This window comes from Ciconia boyciana, chromosome 19 (genome assembly GCF_034638445.1).
Source record: "Ciconia boyciana chromosome 19, ASM3463844v1, whole genome shotgun sequence".
Taxonomy (NCBI): domain Eukaryota; kingdom Metazoa; phylum Chordata; class Aves; order Ciconiiformes; family Ciconiidae; genus Ciconia; species Ciconia boyciana.
In genome coordinates this window covers 9361590-9381520 of record NC_132952.1, presented here as the reverse complement: position 1 = coordinate 9381520, position 19931 = coordinate 9361590, and the positions used below count along the sequence as shown (strand labels likewise).

Below are 19931 nucleotides of genomic sequence, written 5' to 3'. Positions count from 1 at the left end.
AAAATATAGCATGCACTGAAGTCAGGCGACATCATGGCACCTTCTTTTATTGGAAAAAAAAAATTTAAATTTTACAGGTGGCTCATGAAACCCCTGACTCACGGGAAACCGGTGCCCTCCCGTCATTCAGCAAGGCGAGCCTTTAAAGCTCGTCCGGGTGTCGCGAGCGCCGGGCGCCCTACCGACAGGGATCGCGAGCTCCTGACAGAGCAGCGTGCCATGGAAGTCAAACCATGCAGGTCAACTCTCAAATTGCAAAGGCAGCGATTTTTCTTAAGTCTTCAGCTTGTCACCAAGATTATCTCGATGCCCTTCCTCCCCGAAATGTCCCAGTCCAGCCGTCGGTCACCTGGACGCGGCTGCCGTGTTTATTAGGGCCCATTGCGGCACGGTTGCATTTTTACGGGGGTGCGGGTGCAGGCACGTTCCCTCCAGCTCCTGGCACAGAAATTTCTTCTCAGGGATTCGTTTCAGAGTCGGGAGACGGATCGATCCTGCTTTCCCCGAACACCTCCCGCCCCCACATCCCCGGCACCCGTGCCCCACGGCACACCCAGGGGGTAAGCCGGGCAAGGCAGAGGTGCCGGACCCTTCCGGCCGTGGCTGGGTGCCTACATTTTCGGAGGCCTGCTCACGGTGACTCCCAGCTCTCCTCCTCCGTTACAGCCATTAATTTATTGCTGCAAACAGCGCATCCTTAGGGCTGCCATTCCCTTGCATGTACTTTAAATTTAGTGTAAATAAATGCATTTTGTAGAGTCATGGTGACCGCTGTCAAGGTGTACATTGACACGGTCGGCATTTGGGCAGCGCTTACCGTGAGGTCGTGCCAAACTTTGGGTTGGACGCCCAACTTGAACACAAAGCCTCTGCCCGCCCCGAGCCAGGAGAGGGGTCTGCCCTGGCGAAGGCAGCCCGGGGACCGCGGGCGCTGGAGGCCTGGCATTACCACAGGAAGCAAGAGAGCTTCGGCAGCAGCGAGCCGTCTCTGCCACGACAGGACGACGCTCGGCACCGCGGCTGGCGGATGGGTTGGAGGCTGAAGGTACCAGGAAAACGTCGTGCAGTTGGAGACACCAGCAAGAGGTACTTCCACCCTTGGAGCAGGAGGCTTGAAACACCACGGGCTCCTGCAGGAGCTCCCCAGAGCGACCCCGCAGCATTTTGCCATCCTTTTTTCCATCTGTTTTTTGCACAACGCCTTTTCCCATGAAGCCTGATCACTGTTGAGGCGTCGCTGATCCCCAAACGTGTTACTCTCAAGCCACGAGCACCGTGAAGGTGCGGGCGGGAGCTGCCGAGCGGCACGGAGCCTGCTGCAGGATGAGGACGCTGCCCCAGCGCAATTTGCAGCCAAAACGGAAACGGCTCACGGCAGTAGATGGGAGCGGAGCAGCAGCAGCAGCAATCTGTCAGCGGCAGCCCCCGACAGAAGACGTGCATCTCTCTTTTGGCAGAGAAGCGAGGGAAAGAGAATGCACGATAAAACAAAGGCATGCTTGCAAAAAAATTACTTCCCTACCACAGCCGTGTGATTTTTAATTTTCCTCTAATTTCAGGACTGCAGCACTGATATAAAAATCCCTATAAGTGTTTTAGGGAGATGGTAATGGTCCTATACTAAAATAATTCAACCAACACTATAATTTTAGTACCACTATCAAAATGAAATAATGGCTGTTTACTATGTTACACCTTTCAAATGACCTTCATTTGAATACAAATTGTGGCTTGAAACTCTAAAAGCTGCTCCATTTCAGGAGGCAGCAAATTGAGGATGTTTACCCAGGGTTTACTCCGCCAGCAGATTCCTCAGTATAACCACATAGGCTAAGTGCTTTTTGGGGGGGTTCTTTTCCTCTGAAGCTGCTGGAGACTTGCTTAAAGGACCCGCCTGGATCCGACTGGGAGCCCAAGCGAGGCAGAGCAACAACCCTTTGCTCCGCTCCCAACGCGGCGGGAATCGCACTTTCCGTTTTATCTGGAAATACTCGTCATCGATGGTGAGACCCGTTTGCTCACATCTCCCTCGCTTGGACGATGGACGAGGATTACTCTGCTAATAATCAAGTGCCCAGCCCGAGAGGAGAAGGCGGATGGGTCCCATCTCAACCTGTGCCTGTGAAAACACCTTATTTTATTTTCTTTTTTTAAGGTTCAGCTCTGCCTGCCCATCACGGGCTCTCGTACCGGTTTTTGGGGACCCCCGCGCAGCCACCCCGAGCGTCCCCGAGCCAGCCAGCGCCCGGGCAGCAGGAGACCCTCGGCACAGACCCGGGCGGCCGTAGCAGGGGCAGGGGTGCTGCGCAGGGAACGGCGTTTCCGAACGCCGGGGTCCGTGTGGGTCTCGCAGCTCAGCCCACGCAGCACGAGTGGGGTCTGCCACTAGGCAAGGTTTTGCGGAACAAATTTCACTACACAAGTTCCCCAATATTTACTCATCCACCTGGGGAACACCAGCCTAGCATCAGCTATTTCTCTCTAATAATGAATTTTTGCCCTTTCATCAACATTAGTCAGAACGAGCTCTGAAAAAACTCCCATTTGGTGCCAGGAATATAAAAGAAAACATTGACAAGACCAGCAATAAGCAAAACCAAGCAGTGTGCCCAGCTGCAAAGCAGCACAAGCTGCTAGCACCCAATTCTTAGCCCTTCGAAGATCATTCCTAAGCAGGGGAAAAAAGTATTATAAAAAAAATGACGTTTCTCTGTAAGGCGCCAGAAGTCACGCTACGACCTCCCATCCTGTGGGGACAGCGACGGGCAATGATCCTGCAAGGATGCTCTTCCTCAGAAGCTCGGGGACGCTTGCCTTTCCCTCCTCTCCTCCAATTCCCAAACCAGAAAACAAACAAAACGAACCCACCCCAACTTAAAAAGACGATTCAGGCTTCAGGCCAAGCAGACGCGGTGCCTTTGGTGCTGTTCACAACACGAGTGCCACAAAGGGAAAATCCCCACACTCCAAAAATACGGAGTATCTGTAAACACTCCCACTCCAAGACACCTACGTGTAATTACTCACAACGAGCCAGGAGGAGGAAGAAAACCCCACTTTTTGTTTTTGATTCTCTTCTCTGTGCATAAAAGCTATCGCAAGAGAAGCCCCCGGCCAGCTGACGTTTCCGGAAGGGAAGGGCAGCGCGTGGCCGCAGCAGTGGGGAGGGAAAGACCCGAGCGAGGGGAGCAGTCTGCTTGGCAGCAGCCCCATTTTGGGGTGGAAAAAAGGGAAATCCCTTCTGTAAAGAGTGACCTCTGCCTTTCCCCAGAGGCCCCCTTCCTCGGCGGGTGCAGCCCTTTTTGGGGAGCAGCCCTCCCCAGGCAAGAGCAAAGCCAGTGACGGATGCTCTAGCCGGAGATCCTGAACCAACGCCGGTCTCCTTCATGGTGACATTGTGGAGAAACAAATGGGGTTTAAACAATAGGTGTTGTATAAAACAGCTGAAAACAAGACAAATTAGTCATTAAAAATTAATTTCGGAAAATTACAGTCTTGTTAATAGATGCCGTTAGGGCTTTGCTCGTTCCCTTTCAGGCAGGAGGGAGGAAGGGGATTTAAAACACATTTTGTTGTATTTCATCAAAAACTGAAGAGATGGAGACAAATGCCTTTGGAAGCCCGCGTTTCTGCATTGCACAAATTCGCAGCCCGAGTATATTTGCATCCGCACTCGCAAGGAGGAGAAGCCATTGTATCGAGTGACTCCCACCTTCTCACAAGCTGCCTCCCCACCCCTCCAGCTCGCGGCGTTTCAGCGTGGTCTGACGTCACTCACTCCCCGTCGCACGTCGGGATTTCTGGGGATTTCTGGGGAGTCGGGGTCTGGCGCTGCGGGGTCTCCAGCGCCAGCTCCTCCCGGCTCTGCTCCACCAGGAGCTCTCAGCTGGTCTTCCGACACGGCGCGGGAGAGGCGAGGGACATTCATCGCTGCCTGCCCGCACAGCGTCAGCGGGCAACAGCTGGAAAAGCTACCCCAAACTCCATGAAACCCTGGAAGCTCTTTGCACGTTTGACAGCAAAAGGCAGCACCGGCTCCCAAGAAGACGGGAAGGTGCCTTCTCGCCTAACGAGGGATGGGATCCCGACCGCGAGGCAAGAAACCTATACAGGTACGCGGGGAGAGCGGAGCAGACCCGTGCCTCCGCGGAGCCAGGCAGGGACTGCTTCTCCCGAGAGCAGCCGCCCGCTGCACCCCAGCCCGCAAACTGCGGGGCCGGATCCATCCCCCCGCGCCACGTCCGGGTGCCGGCAGCACGGCCCCGCTTGGCGAGAGCAGCGAAAACGAGCCGGTGCCAAATGACGCGACCAGGGGAAGGCGAGCGCCTGCACCCTTGTGCTGAAAACCACCACCACGAAACCGCCCGCGGGATGCTCCGACGTTATTTTTCGCGCTCTCAACAGTGAGGACTACGCCAAAATACTCAAGGTCAAGAGACCAGCATGGTTCGAGGCAATCTGCACCTCTTAAAACAGTGACAAATATGTTATTTAATTTTAATGAGCTTTTTTGCATCTCCAATCTAATTACGGCATTATCAAGTACTGCTCCGAACTGCAGGTGGCTTCTCATTACTTGGGGTAAGGCTGTCACAAGCATTTTTCATGAATACTAAAAACCACTTCGTTTCACTACCCGCTCTGAGACCTCCCCAGCCCAGCTCCCCCGCTCCCGCTCAGGGGTTTGCAGCAGAGCGATGCCCAGCCCCAGCCCCCCCGCAGCCCCCAAACTCTGAAGAAGTGAGAACATTAAGGCCACAAGCTCTGAAGACTTCTTAAAAGCCCCCGTTTTTCAGCCGATTGCTCCGCTTTTGAATTTGGTTAATGGAGAGCAGCGCCCACCCAGCACAGCCCCACGTGCCTGCCCGGCTCCCCCAGCCAAAACCCCGGGGGGAAACCTCCGCATCCACCAAAAAAGTACGAGTTTTGGTGCGCGAGATGCTCCTGCCAGGCAAAATCTCCCCTAAAAGCAAACGTCTCCCTATGCCGCACACAAAAGCGAGGGCACCCCGTGAAAGGGCATCTAAGAAAACCCTTCTCTTCCAGATCATTTCTAGTTTTTGCTTGCAACTTCATATTTTTTAAAATCATTATTAAAAGCAAAGAAAGTGCTCCAATGTCAGAAGTGTTTTGGCAAGATCAAAATATTTGTTTTCTTCTTAAGCCTTACGAAAAATCAGATTTTTCCCAATGGTTTCTGGTCAATTCCTTTGACCGCCTCTACTCATCGGTTATTGTTTCCTCCACATGGTGCAAAGCTGCTGGAGTTCACGTCCAAAAAGCTCCTGCCTAACTTATTCGGAAGCCATCAAGAATCAGTGTCTTACTTCTCCCAAAACCCCTTTTCCCTGAGCAGTTTGGTGACCGCAGGCAACACGCAAGTGGTAACGAAGCCCTGGCAGCAGCTCTTCCTCTTACAAAGCGAGGAGGACACCGCTCCCCGGCGACCCCAGACCCTCAGCCCTGGGGAGCCAGGAGCAGCCCCCGCCCCGCCGAGCCGCAGGGACGCAAAGACAAGGAGAAGGACGCCACAAGATGGAGGACCCCTTACCCACGAGCTCCCTTTTAAACACACACGCCCCGATTAAAACCCTGATTTGTTGGTGTTTTTTTCTGAAGGGCTTTGTGGAAAGCGCCGTGGGCTGCAGACAGCGGTAGGGAATTATGCACCCGCCCGCGTATGCATTGCGTTCCTACGCTCCCGGTAATGGAAAACAGCGTTTTCTACCTTGGCAATTTCCACAGACACGATGCTGCTGTTAGCCAGGAGTCACAGAGCACAGCATCAATCCCCACGTGCTGCCGCTCCCGACACAGGCACCAACAGCGAGCAGCGTCCTACAGCAGAGCCTGCGGCCCCAGCACCAGCCAACACACGCCCCAGCTCACCCTCTGAATTGCCTTTCTTTTTTCCCCCCCAAAACAGCCACAACCGGATGCAGCCCACAGGCTTGCCCGGGCGGGAGCACTCACCGGCACCCAGGGAGCCGCAGGGGCGACGGGGGGCGAGGGGAGCAGAGGGCTGCCAGGCTCTGTGCTGCAGGGGTGCTCCGAAAAAGTGAGCTCAGCCCTGGGCAGGTGCTGGGCTTGTCCCAGTTCCCCCAGCAGCCTCGTCAGCTCCCATTGACCGCAGCTGGGAGAGGCTGCGGCATCCCAGGGGCCGGGGATCAGCTGGGCAGCAGCACCTGGGCCACCTCCCACGACGGGCCAAATATATATGAGTACGTATAACCTTGCACGCGATACATACTAAACCTCCCCGGTGCCACGCACAGCTTTGTATTACAACGGAGAAAGTTAACATTGGAGGAACCGGCATTTGGAAAAGAGACTTATCAGTGCCTCTGCTGCATAACGACATGTTTTGTCTCCCCTGACCTTGCTGCAAACCGCAGTCGCCTTTGAGACGCGTCTTCCCCCCGTAACAACCGTAGCCAATTATTGCCACACGGTCGTTTAATTATCTTTGCTTGTGCACTGTAACGGTAGCCGCTACCGGCACCCCGCCATGGCCGGGCAGCGATGGCGAGGCACAGGCAGGCACGTCCAGCGCGCGTGGGCAGCCTGCCCGGCACCGGGCTGCCCCGCGCCTCCCGGGAACCGCTCATCCGGGCTCGGAGGGCGCGTTTCGGTACGGAGCGGGAAGTTGCCGGGAAGTCCAGGGGATGAGGCAGCGAACGCGAGCGAGCACAACGCAAATCTGCATTTGCTCAGCCGCGCCTCGGAGGAGCTCGCCGGTTCCCCGTTCCCCCCAGCCAATTTACCCGGGGAGATGGGGCTCTTCTGCAGATAAGCACATTGACTTTAAAATAAAGTGTGTGCCAACAGCTGCAGCACCGAGACTGGAGCAGACAGAGATGTGGCACTGAATGATAATTAAATACATTTTCATCATCTGTCATTTTTTACTGCAGGTGCCGGTGTAATAAATCCGAGCTTGACTCTTTTGTCAGCTGGCAGCGAACACGTTTTAACGCCAAATCCCAGGGGGTGAATTCAGAGTCGCCTGGCCTTGCACAGGGGAGGAGCTGCCTCTAACATGCCAAGCGGGTAACTTACACCTGATTGCTTTCATAATACTTTTATTATTTTGGTGATACATATGTCTGATGCAGCGTTTCAATCCGCTCCTATGGGCTACGGGGAATGCAAGCACCTCCACCGACGTTCCCAACCGCACCGCAATCCTCCCAGCGCAGCGCCGGCTCCGCTCTCCTCGACCCCCCACGCTTGCCCAGCACCTCGGTGCGCCTGCGACCAGTGAGGAACATTAGGATTTTGGTCAAAGAGGAAACAAAGTCAAGGAAAAAAGGCAAACAGACAGAATTTGCAAATTAATTTAATTAGAAGGACTGCAACTCAGAAAAGAAAACATTTAAGTTAATATGCTGTAATTCCAACTTGTAAATCCAGCACACAGTGAAGGAGCAGCTCTGCTTCCCTGCGGATGGCCGCAAACCGCGCATAATTCGTCTCACGGAGAACTGCAAGTTCTTCTCAGAGACGCTGCTGGGACACCCCACGTGACATCATTTTCCACGGGCACCCGCCCGTGATGCGACGCCAGCCCGTAAGCGTATTGACGCTGCAGACCTCGGTCCAAAATTCCCGGTGGAAATGAGATACGGCACGTCCAGCCCTGCCACGGCCGGGGAGCAGCAAGTGGAGCTGGGTGCAGCGGCCACCTTCACCCAGCGGAAGGGATTTCCTTGAAATGCTGCTGTTTTCTACCAATTTTGAAAAATGAAACTTTTTGGGTCTCTGTCACAAACCAAAGAAACAAGAGAAACATGGAGAAAAATCTCCCTGAGCCTTTGCTGGGCTCCTCCATTTTACCTGATCATCTCGTTCCGCCTGCCTTCAGCCGAGCGCATCAATTAAAAATGCCCGACCCTGTAATTGGTACGAGAAAGCTCACGGGCGAGGAGCTGGCGCTGCACCCCGCCGCAGCCCCAGCCTCGCCGGCCTTCTGTGTCAGCGGGGTAGGACAAGTCCCAGACAGAACTGATTTATTTTGCTCCATGTGCTGCAGCCTACAGCGACCTGTCATTTAGGGCCAAAAAGGGATTTCTGCCCGTTACCTTGACAGTAACAAAAAGCTGGCAAAAAAAGACATCTCCAAACTTCCCCCCCAATTCCCTTTAAGAAAGAACACAAAATTAGCAAGGATAACAAAAGTAGGTATTTGTGTCTGCGTGGACCGATGCGGAAAATGAAACCAGCCCAGATGCTCCAGCTCCTCACATGCCAAAATCACCCCGACCGGCTATTTGCTATTTCGGGGTTTTTTTTTTCCCCAGAGCACTGAAGCTTTAGCGGCAACAAGTCGAAGCCTTGGTGATCCTCCCGATGCATCCCATCTCTGAAGAAACGGGGATTTTTCTTTTTTCCATTACTGGTAAGAACACTGCAGACAATTTGTTAGGTGAACTCTGCTGGGACAAAATGTCTGGTTTATTGCTCCTCCCTCCCTCTCCCCAGACTTAGCTAGGACTTTCCACAGATCCTAAAAAAAGGCGGCTCGTTAGCGTCACTCCGCGGGCAGCACAGGGACCCCGGGCTGGGCGGCAGGCAGCTGCAGGACCCCTGGGGTAGTCAACCAGGAGCTGGGAGGAGGCCAGGACTTGGGTAAGGCTGGTAAGGGGGTTCAGACCGGAATGTGGAACGTCTGATCAAAATTATCGTCCTTGGGAAATGAAACACATCCTGGAGAAATATGAAAGCTAATTACGATGGTTTGGGAACCATCCGAAACAACTAGTAGGAGCGTGATAAGAAGCACCCTCCCGCAAACTATCCTCGTTATCATCCTAAAAGTCACACCCCTCGAGCTGGAGACCCCGGCCCGAGCAGAGAGCCCTCACCGCTCAGCGTGCGCAGCACGTTAAAGTAGTGCTGTAGCTTTAAGTTGAAATAAGAGAAATGTAGCCTAACAGAAAACTGCTTGGTGTGATTACTTATGCCTATGCATAGCTAGACCGGATAAATAGCGTACCGGTATGACCGAGGGGGTGCTAGCTTTGTGGAGCTAGCACCCAGCACCCGGTCTTGCGCAAAACTGGAAATAAGCTGCTGTCTCAGCTCTGTGTGCGTGTCGGGTGTGGGCACACCGGGCAACGAGCTCCACTCGTGAGACAACACTGGGAGAGCAGCTTCTGCGCCAAGCCCCTCCGCGGGAAAGAAGACGTTAACACTGAAACGTGGACGCTCAAAGGCAACGCCTCCGTGCAAGCCCTGCAAGAGGCAGCAATAAGCTCCCTTTCCTCCCCAGGAAGAAAAGCATGGTAACAAATACCTACAGAATACGAAATCTGGCAATCTCTTGCACAGGAACCCATTAGAAAAGTTGAAATACGGAGTTTACATTTTTCAAAACACAGTGCTTAATCCCAACATTCACTCTCACAACTCTTTTGTTTTGAAGTAGATTTATTATTTTACTCAAAGCTTTCTTCTCTTTGGCTTCCACACACAGCCCAGCTGATGCACAAATCGGGTACAAATTCGGGCGCCGCGGGATGCTCCTGCATCCAAGCTCGCCCCTGTCCCCGGGAAGGATGGCCAGCCCGGCCACTGGGCTCTGCGGGGACGGGGACCATCCACGAGCTCGGGCTGGCGAGAGCACGGAGCACGAGGGGAGAAGCCAAAACACCGGTGGGGAACCGTCCTCCCGGTTTTCACTACCGAGCACACGGTAACTCGCCGTGCCGATGACCAGGGCTTGCCAGATGCACCCGGCTATTTATAACACCAGCACTTACATAATTAGAGCTTGACAACTTGCAATACGAGCCTGAAAATTAGAGCGCTTTATTTATCTGGACAAACCTATATTAATGGAGTTATCTTTAAAACAGTAGAAATCGTGTTTATGGAGTATTTGTAGGCGCCTCTCTGACTCCAGCTGCCCTGAACGGCGTCTCCCTCCCGCCGGCACGGGCTGGTCGGAAACGCGCAGGTAAAAGCTTCGGCAGCGCTCTCAGTCTTCCAGGACTTGCTGTGCTTGCAGCCTGAAAAAATCCCAATTTTTATTTGAGGCAGATAATGCGTCTGAAGGGATAAATAGCTGTCGTTCTTGCCCTTGCTGCCAAAGCGGGCACGGGTGGCTGCTTTTGCACCTGAGATGGTTTCTATCCATATTTGCTCTGTGCTTTCCCCCCTTGATGAATTTTGAATTTGGCCTGTTAATTTGCCAGCAGTATTTGTGTCCTGGAGCACTAAATGCCTTTTTTTAAAAAATAAAATTAAATTTACACATAAATAAATGAACCGGGTGGCTATAGAAGAGCAGAAACCCCCTTTTGTGTAACAGGAACCAAATCCGATGCTAGCCCACTTTTCAGAGTTTTCTTAGCATGCGCACTGCTTCAGCTCTCATTTACTAGAGCAGCAACAATTATAACACCATCAGAACACGTATATAATCTCCAAACGTAAAACTCCAGAAAAAGCTGTGATTAAACTTGCAGGCAGTGATCACAAATGCTGAATTTACAGCACGTTTACAGCCTTTCCCCGTTCCCCAGAGCTGGAAACCGTCCCGAGACAGGGTTCTCACTGCTCTCCCGTCACATTCCTGAACACCCATCATCTATCATCAGCTCATGGACGAGTATTTGCTTTCTCTGGCGTGCGCATCTTGGCACCAGCTCTAGCTCAGGGCAGGTGAGCACCGGGCATTTCCAAACAGGAATCATCGTCCGCCTCCCCGGCTCTCGGAGAGGCAAACCAGTCCCTTCTTGCCTCTTCAAAACCGTGCCGCTGGCCTTTGGCTTCTTCCACCTTCAGCTGCGCAGCGGCACAGCTACCCGTGCTTTGCCGCTGCCAGAAGGAACAGACGCGCGCGTACAACTCCCACCCAGAAAGTGCCGCTCCTCAAAGCATCTCTGGGGCGGCTGGTAACGCCCGGTTTGAACAAAAGCACGTTTCCGTTCCATTAGAAACGTTCCCGTGGATTAAAGATTTGGATGCCACAGCAAAGCAAGTTAAACATTTACTTTCTATTAAAACCTCTAAATGAGAAGATTAAAAACTGGTTTACATTTAACAGAACGGCAAAGTCAAACCAGCACAGGAGCAGCTTAGCGGGTACTTAAAGCCAAGGCGTTCTGATGCTGAGAGGTAATCAATTTAAGGAGGGAGGGATTTCTTAAAACTACTCAGAAAGCTGGGGGGGGGGGGAAATACACACACATTTGAAAAAATCTTTCCATTATCTCTCCCAAAGAACACCTCCCAAAGCCTTCCTGCTGCCAAGCCTAATAGGCTTGCTTCAGCAGACAGCTCTTGCCCCAGATTTCCCCGTAAAATATTTTCACAGCTTATTAGTCTATTTAGCACGTTGCGCGCTTAAGCTCTTTTGTTTATTTTTCATTTGAGATGGCAGGAGGAAAAGATCCTATAGAATACATAAGGGTGTTATCGACTGTGTTTAATGGCGCCTGTTTGAAGTACAGCAGTTAGAGGTCACGGAGGTGACACAAAGGACACAGCTGATCGGCATAAGAATTTATGCTCTAATTTTCTAACATCCAGACAGACACTGCTTGGTAACCAAAAACTACCAAAACTACGGCTGGGTACCGCTAGGCCAAAATTCCTCCGGGAAGCAGAAAGTCTCACTTTACAAAGCCAAAATCTGAGTCTATCTGCCATAACCTGCGGCCAATTTAGCACGCGTGCAGATAGGAGAATCGCTCGGTTTTATCATGCCGATAACGAGGCAAAGCTCCACCGCTGCTGCTGGGCACCGTCCTTCCACGGTGTTTATCAGGTAAGCTTCGTGATGATCCATCCCGTCAAAAGATTTACGTGATGCAATTTAAGACGAGTGCCAAAAATGCAGGATAACACAAAGCACCCGCTCTGCCCAGCCCAGTCTCCATCCAAACATCTGGCGTCTAAAACCCGGCACAGAGCGAGCACGTGCAGCGGCACTCCCGCGGCCCGCAGCGAAGCCCCTTGGGGACTCGCACAGAACGCACACAGGTCCCAGCTGCCCGGTTTACTTATTTAACAGCTAGGTGGTTTTAAAAACCCCACAATAATACAGGTCTATCAGTTCATCTCACTGCCGTTCAAAGAAAGAATCAGAGCACCCACATTCTGTAGAACAGAATTGCATTTAATCCCCCCATGTGTTTTAGAGGTCATCCCAAAGATAAGTCTCTACTTCAGTCGTAATCCTCAGTGTAAAAAGTTTATTAAAAGAAAAAAAGTGAAAAGCAATAGAAGGAAGCAGGGTGGGGGGCAGAGTGGAAGCGCGAGGCGAACAAGGAGCCTCTGGGGTGGGGTTTTTTGTCTGCTTTTAAATGATCATACTTAATTTCTGTTTGAAGCAGCACCCCAGCTGAAGAAAGCAGCACGTGGGAAATGTTATTTAACTGGCCTTGTCAAAAAAAAGTATTTTGGCACGAGTATATGCTATACAAAAGGAATAACCTCCTTCATCTAAAATACTTGAAAGAATAGTTTTACAGCTAAGAACGAGAGAGAGCTTTCTCCGTTATTCTTCATTAGCTTTTCTGATTATGCTGAATGAAACAGTCTAATTTACAAAGTATTTTAGGACAGAACTTAGAGGTTCTACTTGCAACCAAATGGATTTTGCAGCTTATGCGGATTAAATATTCTACATACAGACGGGAAAGCAGATGAGTGGCCCCAAGGCTCGTTGGCCAGAAGCCACGCGACCCGTTGGCCATGGATGACATCGTGAAGGGTCCCAGTACCCACCGCAAGCGGGAGGTGCGGTAACAGCCCTGAGATGCTTTGCCCGTTACTGCTCGCTCGACCCCGCGGCGCCCGAGAGCGCCGGCTTTCTTGCCGTTGTCACTCGCAGCCCCGACACCTTCACACGGGAGCCCACCTGCGCGGGCAGCACGGACGCTGCAAGCAAGCACCAACGCCAGACCTCTCCCTGCACCCCTCCCAGGGGACGGTTCATGCGCGGTCCTTGCCAGAACGACATAGCTTGGGCTTCCCTATAATCGCCGTTTCCTCAAAACTCCGATCTTCCCTGCAAAATCTGCACATTAAATGCCTTCACAGCACCCTCCTGTGGGGATTCCGCGTCCATACAGAGACGGGGGCAGCTAGAAATGGGGCGCCGAAGGAAATCACCCTCCTCCTCCTCCTCCTCCTCCAGCGACGCTGGCAGGGACAGGCGGCACGAGTCGCCTTTGCTGGCTGCTCCACACGCCAGGCTGTCCTGCCGGCACGCGCCACGTCCCCGGTAGCTGAGCGGGGCTGGGGTTACGAGGCGATGCCAAACGCGCCGCGGCCACCAGCCCTGCCAGAGGGGATGGGGCCCCATGGCGGGACGGGGCGAACACGGGGGCTGCGGCTGGCGGCACTCCTGGCACCGCTGCGCTCCTCCGCTCGGCGTGCACGGCCTGAAAGCATCCAACGTGTTTGCGTGCGAGTTACCGATTCACAGAGCCAAGTAATGACAGGTAATTTAAAGAAAAAAACCCAAACAAAAAAACCCCAAACCCCGTTAAAGCCGATTTTCCCGTAGTAACCACTGACAAATAAAAATGCCACCTCGACTATTTCACTGGGGTTTGCAATTGCTACCCCAACGGGGTATGTTAATGTTTAAAAACCTGCTCTCAAAACTCAAGAAATCTCCACTTAGCAGCATGTTATTTTGGAATCACTTACACTTTAATACTTTTGTTTTCATGGTGATGCTACATTTTAATTCAGACACTTATGATAAAAATGTTTTCAAGCTACAGTGGTTTTATGCAACACTTTGCCACCACAATGAAAACCAGACAGTTCACTAATTTCTAAGAGGAGGAAGACTTGAGAGAGTTGACAGTTATTACATTCCTAAACAGTGAAGTTCATAAAAAAAGTTCGTATGTTACTCACACTGTTTATTTACAGCATTCAGAGTGGTACTGAGATACAGAAATCCCACAGATATCATACACCTTCCCACTTTTTGCAAGAACGCTGTAAAATTAGAGTTGAATAAATCTCAAATCTCAATTATTGATTATCCTTTAGGTTATGTAGTAATTTAATGTGCCTCACCATACAAGACTTGCAGAGTGCACACAGGTCAACTCACTCGTGCAACGTGCAGTGAGAACATTTATATGGCATTATTCACTTTCAAAGCATCGCACACCAAATTAATTAACCTTAACAGATGATGCTTCTGTAGAAACGAACCAAGTTTTTTGCTTCCCAAATCAATATGATGTTTTTAAAAAATCTAACATGAATATTAGGTGAAACGCACAGACACACGTACAGACAACTACCTGATATTTCAGATGCTTTAAAGCAAGGTAAGAGTGATCGCGGGAGGGATGACATTCCCTCATTTACTTTTTCCTCCACCCAACAAGTTAAGTTCTTTCCATACACTTACTACTTGGTAATGACTGTTTTCACTCGTCTGGAATCGCACGCTGCTACCCGCCACCGGAGCACACGAGTATTCCGTCGTGAAAAAAACCAGGTCGTTTACGAAGCCGAGAGCAAAGCCGCAACAGCGCGCGGTGCTGTTCGCCGTGGTTGAGGAGGCCGGCCAGAGGCAGGTGGGAGACGGAGGGCTCCAGGAGCGCCGCGCTGCTGGCCCTGCACTGGCAGCGCCGGTTGCAGGGGGGCAGATCGCCCGTGCAGCTGCAGGGCGCGCAAAGGGAAAAAGCGGCACAAAACGTGGGAGTCGGGTACACCGCGGCAGGCGCCCGGCACGCTGCATGGAAACGCCGCTGCCAGCACACCTTCGCCACAGACTTGCTGGTTTAGGTCCTGGCGCAAAGCATACGTTTCCAGACAGAACTGCAACTTGCGTCAATGCAGACGTGTATGTCAATGCAGATGTACGCGCATCTAGAGAGCAGTAAAGAAATACAAGTATTTGGTAGATTTCCAGTTATGATTTTAAAAGTTTTAAACCTAAAAGCCTTGGAAAAAACCTGTACTTGGAACCATTTGTCTCCCTTAGTTATCCCCAAACAGAATAATAATCCAATAAACTGCATTAGGTGGACTTTGCATTGCCAACAACTGAAATACTGCGAGGACGTGATATAGTCCAGACTGATTTCAACATGTAGAATCAATCAGAAATAAGCTGCCAGAGATGAGCATCTAGTTTGGAAAATTCAAGTGCAAAACCACCATTAAAAATTGCCTTTCCACTGCTGGAAAGCCTTTTCATATTATCATGTGGGACGGTAACTAAACCCTCCTCTTGAAAGTTAAAAATTCACTGCCATCATGAAACTATGAGAAAGGAAGAGCTGCTCGGTGTATCACCTCTTGCTTGCTACCAAATTCTGAAGATGTTACTGAGATCTATGGCTGCTCTTCCGGGGCAAAGCAAGGCTGAGGTTGATGGCAAGTGGGCATGTGGCAGTGAGAGCTGAACTCCGTCCAGCGGAACCCGGAAAGGCAGAGGAGCAGACGTGGCAGAACAGGGCACGCAGGAACTACAGCGAGACAAACCAAGAACACGACTGTCGTTGTTACTGTGCCACAAAACGTGTGTGCGGGGAAGGCTGGCTTTGGGCAGGAGCCTCTCTTCGTTAACGGGTGTAAGACACTACTCATTATTACTACTGACTACAGCATCGTCTGGGCAGTAGCAGCAGTATTTTCTGGATGAGAACACTCCGTTTCTACCTTAAAGAGTATCAGTTCTTCCTCCACTACCCAGCCGTGCTTAGTGGATAGCAGAGCTATTCCCAGCTACAAAGAAAATGTGTCCTAAGTAAGTGGAGAAGAGAAAGGCAAAGTGTTTGAAAACAAAATCTTGCAACCTGTAGTCTTTTATAGGGGGGAAATAATCTCAACAGCTGGAAGGACACTTTTCCTTGCATCACCGTCAGATCTTCCAAAGGAACTGAGGCCACAAGGTAGCACGCAGATTGGCCCCAACCCAATCGGTATCCCAAAGAGGACGGTCCCCAATCGGCTTTCTTCTTCACATCTCCGAGAGGAAAAGCGAATGCCAAAGCATAAACCCTCGTTATCAAATTACACGTGGATCCAGCTACCGAATTAGTAATTTCTTAGCCTCCCATCAACCTACCGCCCTGCTAACGCACGAGGACCAAGGAAGACAGGAAGTTAATAGACTGACTTGGGTGAAAAAGTGGTAGTGCTTCTCATCAGGCATTTACATTCGAGTGCCGCGGCACCTTCCCCTTCCAGGTCCCTCGGAAAGAATGGAGAAAGGCAAGCTGTAGTAGTTGTTTCATACGTTCATCACAACAGGAACATCACCCAGATCTAGACTAGGTCCAAGTAATAATCACTGTAATTAGCACTTCATTCATATAATTACCAGCAGACCCCATAACATTTTACAATAGAGGTAATTACCCATATTTTACAGCTGAGGAAACAGACACAGTGCAGGTGAATAACTTAAAAGAAATCATCAGTAAATCTGTGGCACAGCCAGAGACTGCAATTATCCTTATTCCCAGCCAAGGCTCTCCCCAACAATCCATGCTGAATTCACCTCTGTCTTGTGGGAAGGAATCCAGAGAAAATAAACACAAACTGGAATTTCCAATGTCTAGAAGAGCTGAAAAGCAGACAAGCCAAACCTGAAGGAGAAATAAAAACACATTTTTATCACTGAACATTTTCTCACCCAAGGTCTGCAGCTAGGAGCGAAGGAAAGACAGAGGACCCTAGCTCTAGCACATAGAGAAAGCCAAATGCAGGGTTTCGATTGCTACAGGAGTTCTACTTCTGTAAGCATAGTAAAAGCAGAAGCACAAGACCGAGTCGTGGAAGGCTGCCCGACGGCGCCGGCTTACCCCTCCAGCAATCAAAGACCTTAATGCATTTTGAGAATTTAAAGATGAAAGCAATAGCAATAATTAAATTATTTAAGGACTTTGCAAAACAATATATACACAGAGCAGCAAGCGGGGTGAGAAGCCTGGGAAACGCACCCCCAGCCCCAGAGGAGAAACGCCCTAAGAAGCCGACTGCCAGGGCGCCGGTCCTCCCCCGGCCACTGCTCCAGCAGCCTGGAGCAGCACTCAGGCTTTCCTCCCAAAAGCGGGAGCTCCCCTTCCCCTCCAAGCACCAGAGCACAGGATTCCCACCTAGAAGCCACCAACCCTAAAACACATTAGTGGGGACAGCTGCCCATTTGTGAAGTTTACTGCGTACAGATTCTGTACAGAAATATGTGCTTCCTCAGATATAGACTTGGGGGGTGTCTGTCCTGTACGCTTTTTCATCCTGCATGTTGGGATGACTTTTATTATTAACAGGAAAAAAACCGACGTTTGCTTGTGTTCACTGATACATCTGTTTTTCAAAGTAGTCCAGACTGAAGTGAGTAATTTGTCTGTTGCCTATGTATGTTTTATTAAATGAACAGCTCATGCAGATGATTGATACACAAGTATGTCCACTAGGTTGAATAAAGCAGATTAGGTTAATCAGACCCCAGCTGCATTACCTGAACTGCAAGACGTGCAACGTTCTAAGTCTAGTAAACGTGCCAAGCATTCATTTCAGCTATTTAGCCTTATGTTAAGGTTAGCATATAAAAGCATCCAGCAATAGAAGATATTGCATGAATTTCAAAATTAAGACGTGTTTCAGGAGTGGATGTTATCAATATTCTAGCTTTGAGTAACAGACAAACCTTGTTAAGCAGGAACAAATCTCTCGCTAGAGTATTCTCTTAATATTTAAATAGACAAATGCTTTGCTCTGCCAACATTTTCCAGCATTTGTGTAGTTCTTTGATTAAGCGTTTGAAGAAAACATGTATTTTACTTCCTGTTTAGTAAAAACAAGCTCAGTAAAATGAATTAAGTTCCATCATCTCTTGCCATAAAATGGACAATCATTGCTGATGTGACCTGCTGTAATCCAGTAACACTGCAGCAGAAACCCGAAACAGACTTTAAGCTCGGGTAAATGGTAATGCTATTGCCGTGTTAACAAAGCAGCTTTTCTTACTCATATTTACTGCTGTTTATACAGGAAACTGAGAACAGTTCCTATCCTCCCTTTCCAAGGGCTCTACCTCCTCCTTCCTCAGCAGCTCTAGCATCCTGGAAGCCCATGCAATAGCTAAACAGGCATAATCTGTATTCGTTACACTGATTTCTGCGAATGACCATCTGCATCTAACTGGAAAGATCATGAAAAAGATAGCAGGCATCATCCCCTGTCACCCGAACATCTTGTGAGACACACCCAGCTACTGCCATCGCTAAGAGCGCTTACCTTATGAAAAGAAGGCAGGATGGACATGACAAAGTATCTCCTGAAACACAAAATTCTAGCCGTCTTTTAACCTCATGTGTTTTTATATTACTGACTCAAATTCCCAACATCAGACATTTTTATTCCATCACTTTTTTTCTCCGCTCACTATTTGTGCTACCAGGAGGCAGCTGAAAGCCAGCCCTCTGCGCAGAGGAGGGAGATTCCCTTTGGTTTCCAGATGTCTAAATAAAGGTTTTTTTAAAATTGCTTTCCTAGAAAGTCAAGGCATCCATGTCTAACTGCTGCTGATATAAAATATGTGTTACAAGGAGGAGAAAAATAGTCTTCAAGGAGTTTTCTTGGGCAAAAAAAAAAATTTTCTGCTGAGTTTTAAAAATGCTGTTCTGAAGACTGGAGAAATAGCTCAAGATTATTTTGGAGGATCATACTTCTCAGGCTGACAGGCAGCATTAAAACCAGAGTAAGAGCCAAATCCCAGCTATCCAAAAGACGCTCGATGTAGGAGCGCCAGCCTCGTATACCAGAATTGATGACTCTAGGCCCACAAAAACTGTTACAGCTAAAATTTGGAACAGGAGGGGAAAAGGAAAAAAACACCCGAACACTTCAAACACTGACGAAGGCTGCGATTCTCCGTCTCAGCTCCTAACCACTGGGTCAGAGAGAGAAACCTGGAGTACATCAACAAGAGGAGATATCAGTCAGCAGAATTGTTTGAATACTGTTTTTGACTGCCACGTTATTTTAACAGGTGACTCTGCAAACACAGTGAAGGGCAGTTTAAAAACAGAGATCCTGCTGTTTAAGCACAAAGATTAGTGCTGGAAATACCATTTTCCCAAGCATGGATGCTAATTAAAAATAGAAGATGCTGCCTGAAACTGACTGTGGTGACGACGGTGCATCCCCACTGCTCTGGGGTAAAACCTGCTGGGGCTCAACCCACCAAGCCCCGCAGAGGACTCGGGGGTAAAAAGGGCAGCTCAGGCTCAGCCCCGTGGGTCAGCAGCACCCCCAGCAAACACTGCAGCGGAGCTTGCTGCAGCCTCTGCTTCTCGAGGGAAAACATCAGCAGGAGGGTTTTCAGACAGGCTTCAGGCTCCTCCAAAAGAGGCCAGACACGGGCAGCGGCCAGGTGAGGTCGGCGAAGCCTGCTTGTAATATGTGAACAGCTCACTACAATTTTAATCTGTAGTTCTAATGAACGATATAAAGTTTTATAAGCATCAACAAGGCTCAGAGAAGACCTAAATCCATTTCAGTGCTCATTTAGCAGCTTCATCTGTGTGCAATTAAAACTTCAGCATTAAATGTTAGAGAATAAAATAATGAGACACTTAAAAAATAATCTGTGCTTCAGCGGGCCGTGCTCAGTAGATTTCATATGATCTTTTACAAGATAAAAATAGAACCTGGCCAAAATCTGTCTCCTATACGCCTGTACCCTTTAAACAGAAAAATGGAAACAAATGGCTACTAAACTTTGGGGGCTTTACTATCCCACGTATGCACCATACCGCTTCTTTAAGCACATCTGTGCTCAAAGCGCATCTCAAAGCATTGATAACTTTCCTTTCGGCTTCAGTGATAATGTAAAAATAAGTGTAAATTGAGTTTCGATTGAGATTTTCATTTTGGTCTAAAGCCTAATCTTTTATTAAAATAGCTATCAGTTTTAAGCTGATGGTTAGGAAAAG

At 49.8% G+C, this 19931-nt stretch overlaps 1 protein-coding gene across 6 annotated transcripts in view; it reads right to left on the bottom strand.

Annotated features, from left to right (window-relative positions):
- Positions 1-19931, bottom strand: part of CAMTA1 (calmodulin binding transcription activator 1) — a 326965-nt gene that overhangs the window by 265745 nt on the left and 41289 nt on the right. For 4 of the 6 annotated variants that reach the window (XM_072884094.1, XM_072884091.1, XM_072884092.1 and 1 more), the window contains exon 1: positions 16109-16159. The exons of 1 other annotated variant lie outside the window; for it this stretch is intronic. In XM_072884094.1, the coding sequence (XP_072740195.1) occupies positions 16109-16144 (36 nt within the window). In that variant the 5' untranslated portion in view covers positions 16145-16159. Of the gene's footprint in view, positions 1-16108; positions 16184-16492; positions 16570-19931 lie in introns of those variants that run through there. One more of the 6 variants, XM_072884090.1, reaches the window with a different exon arrangement.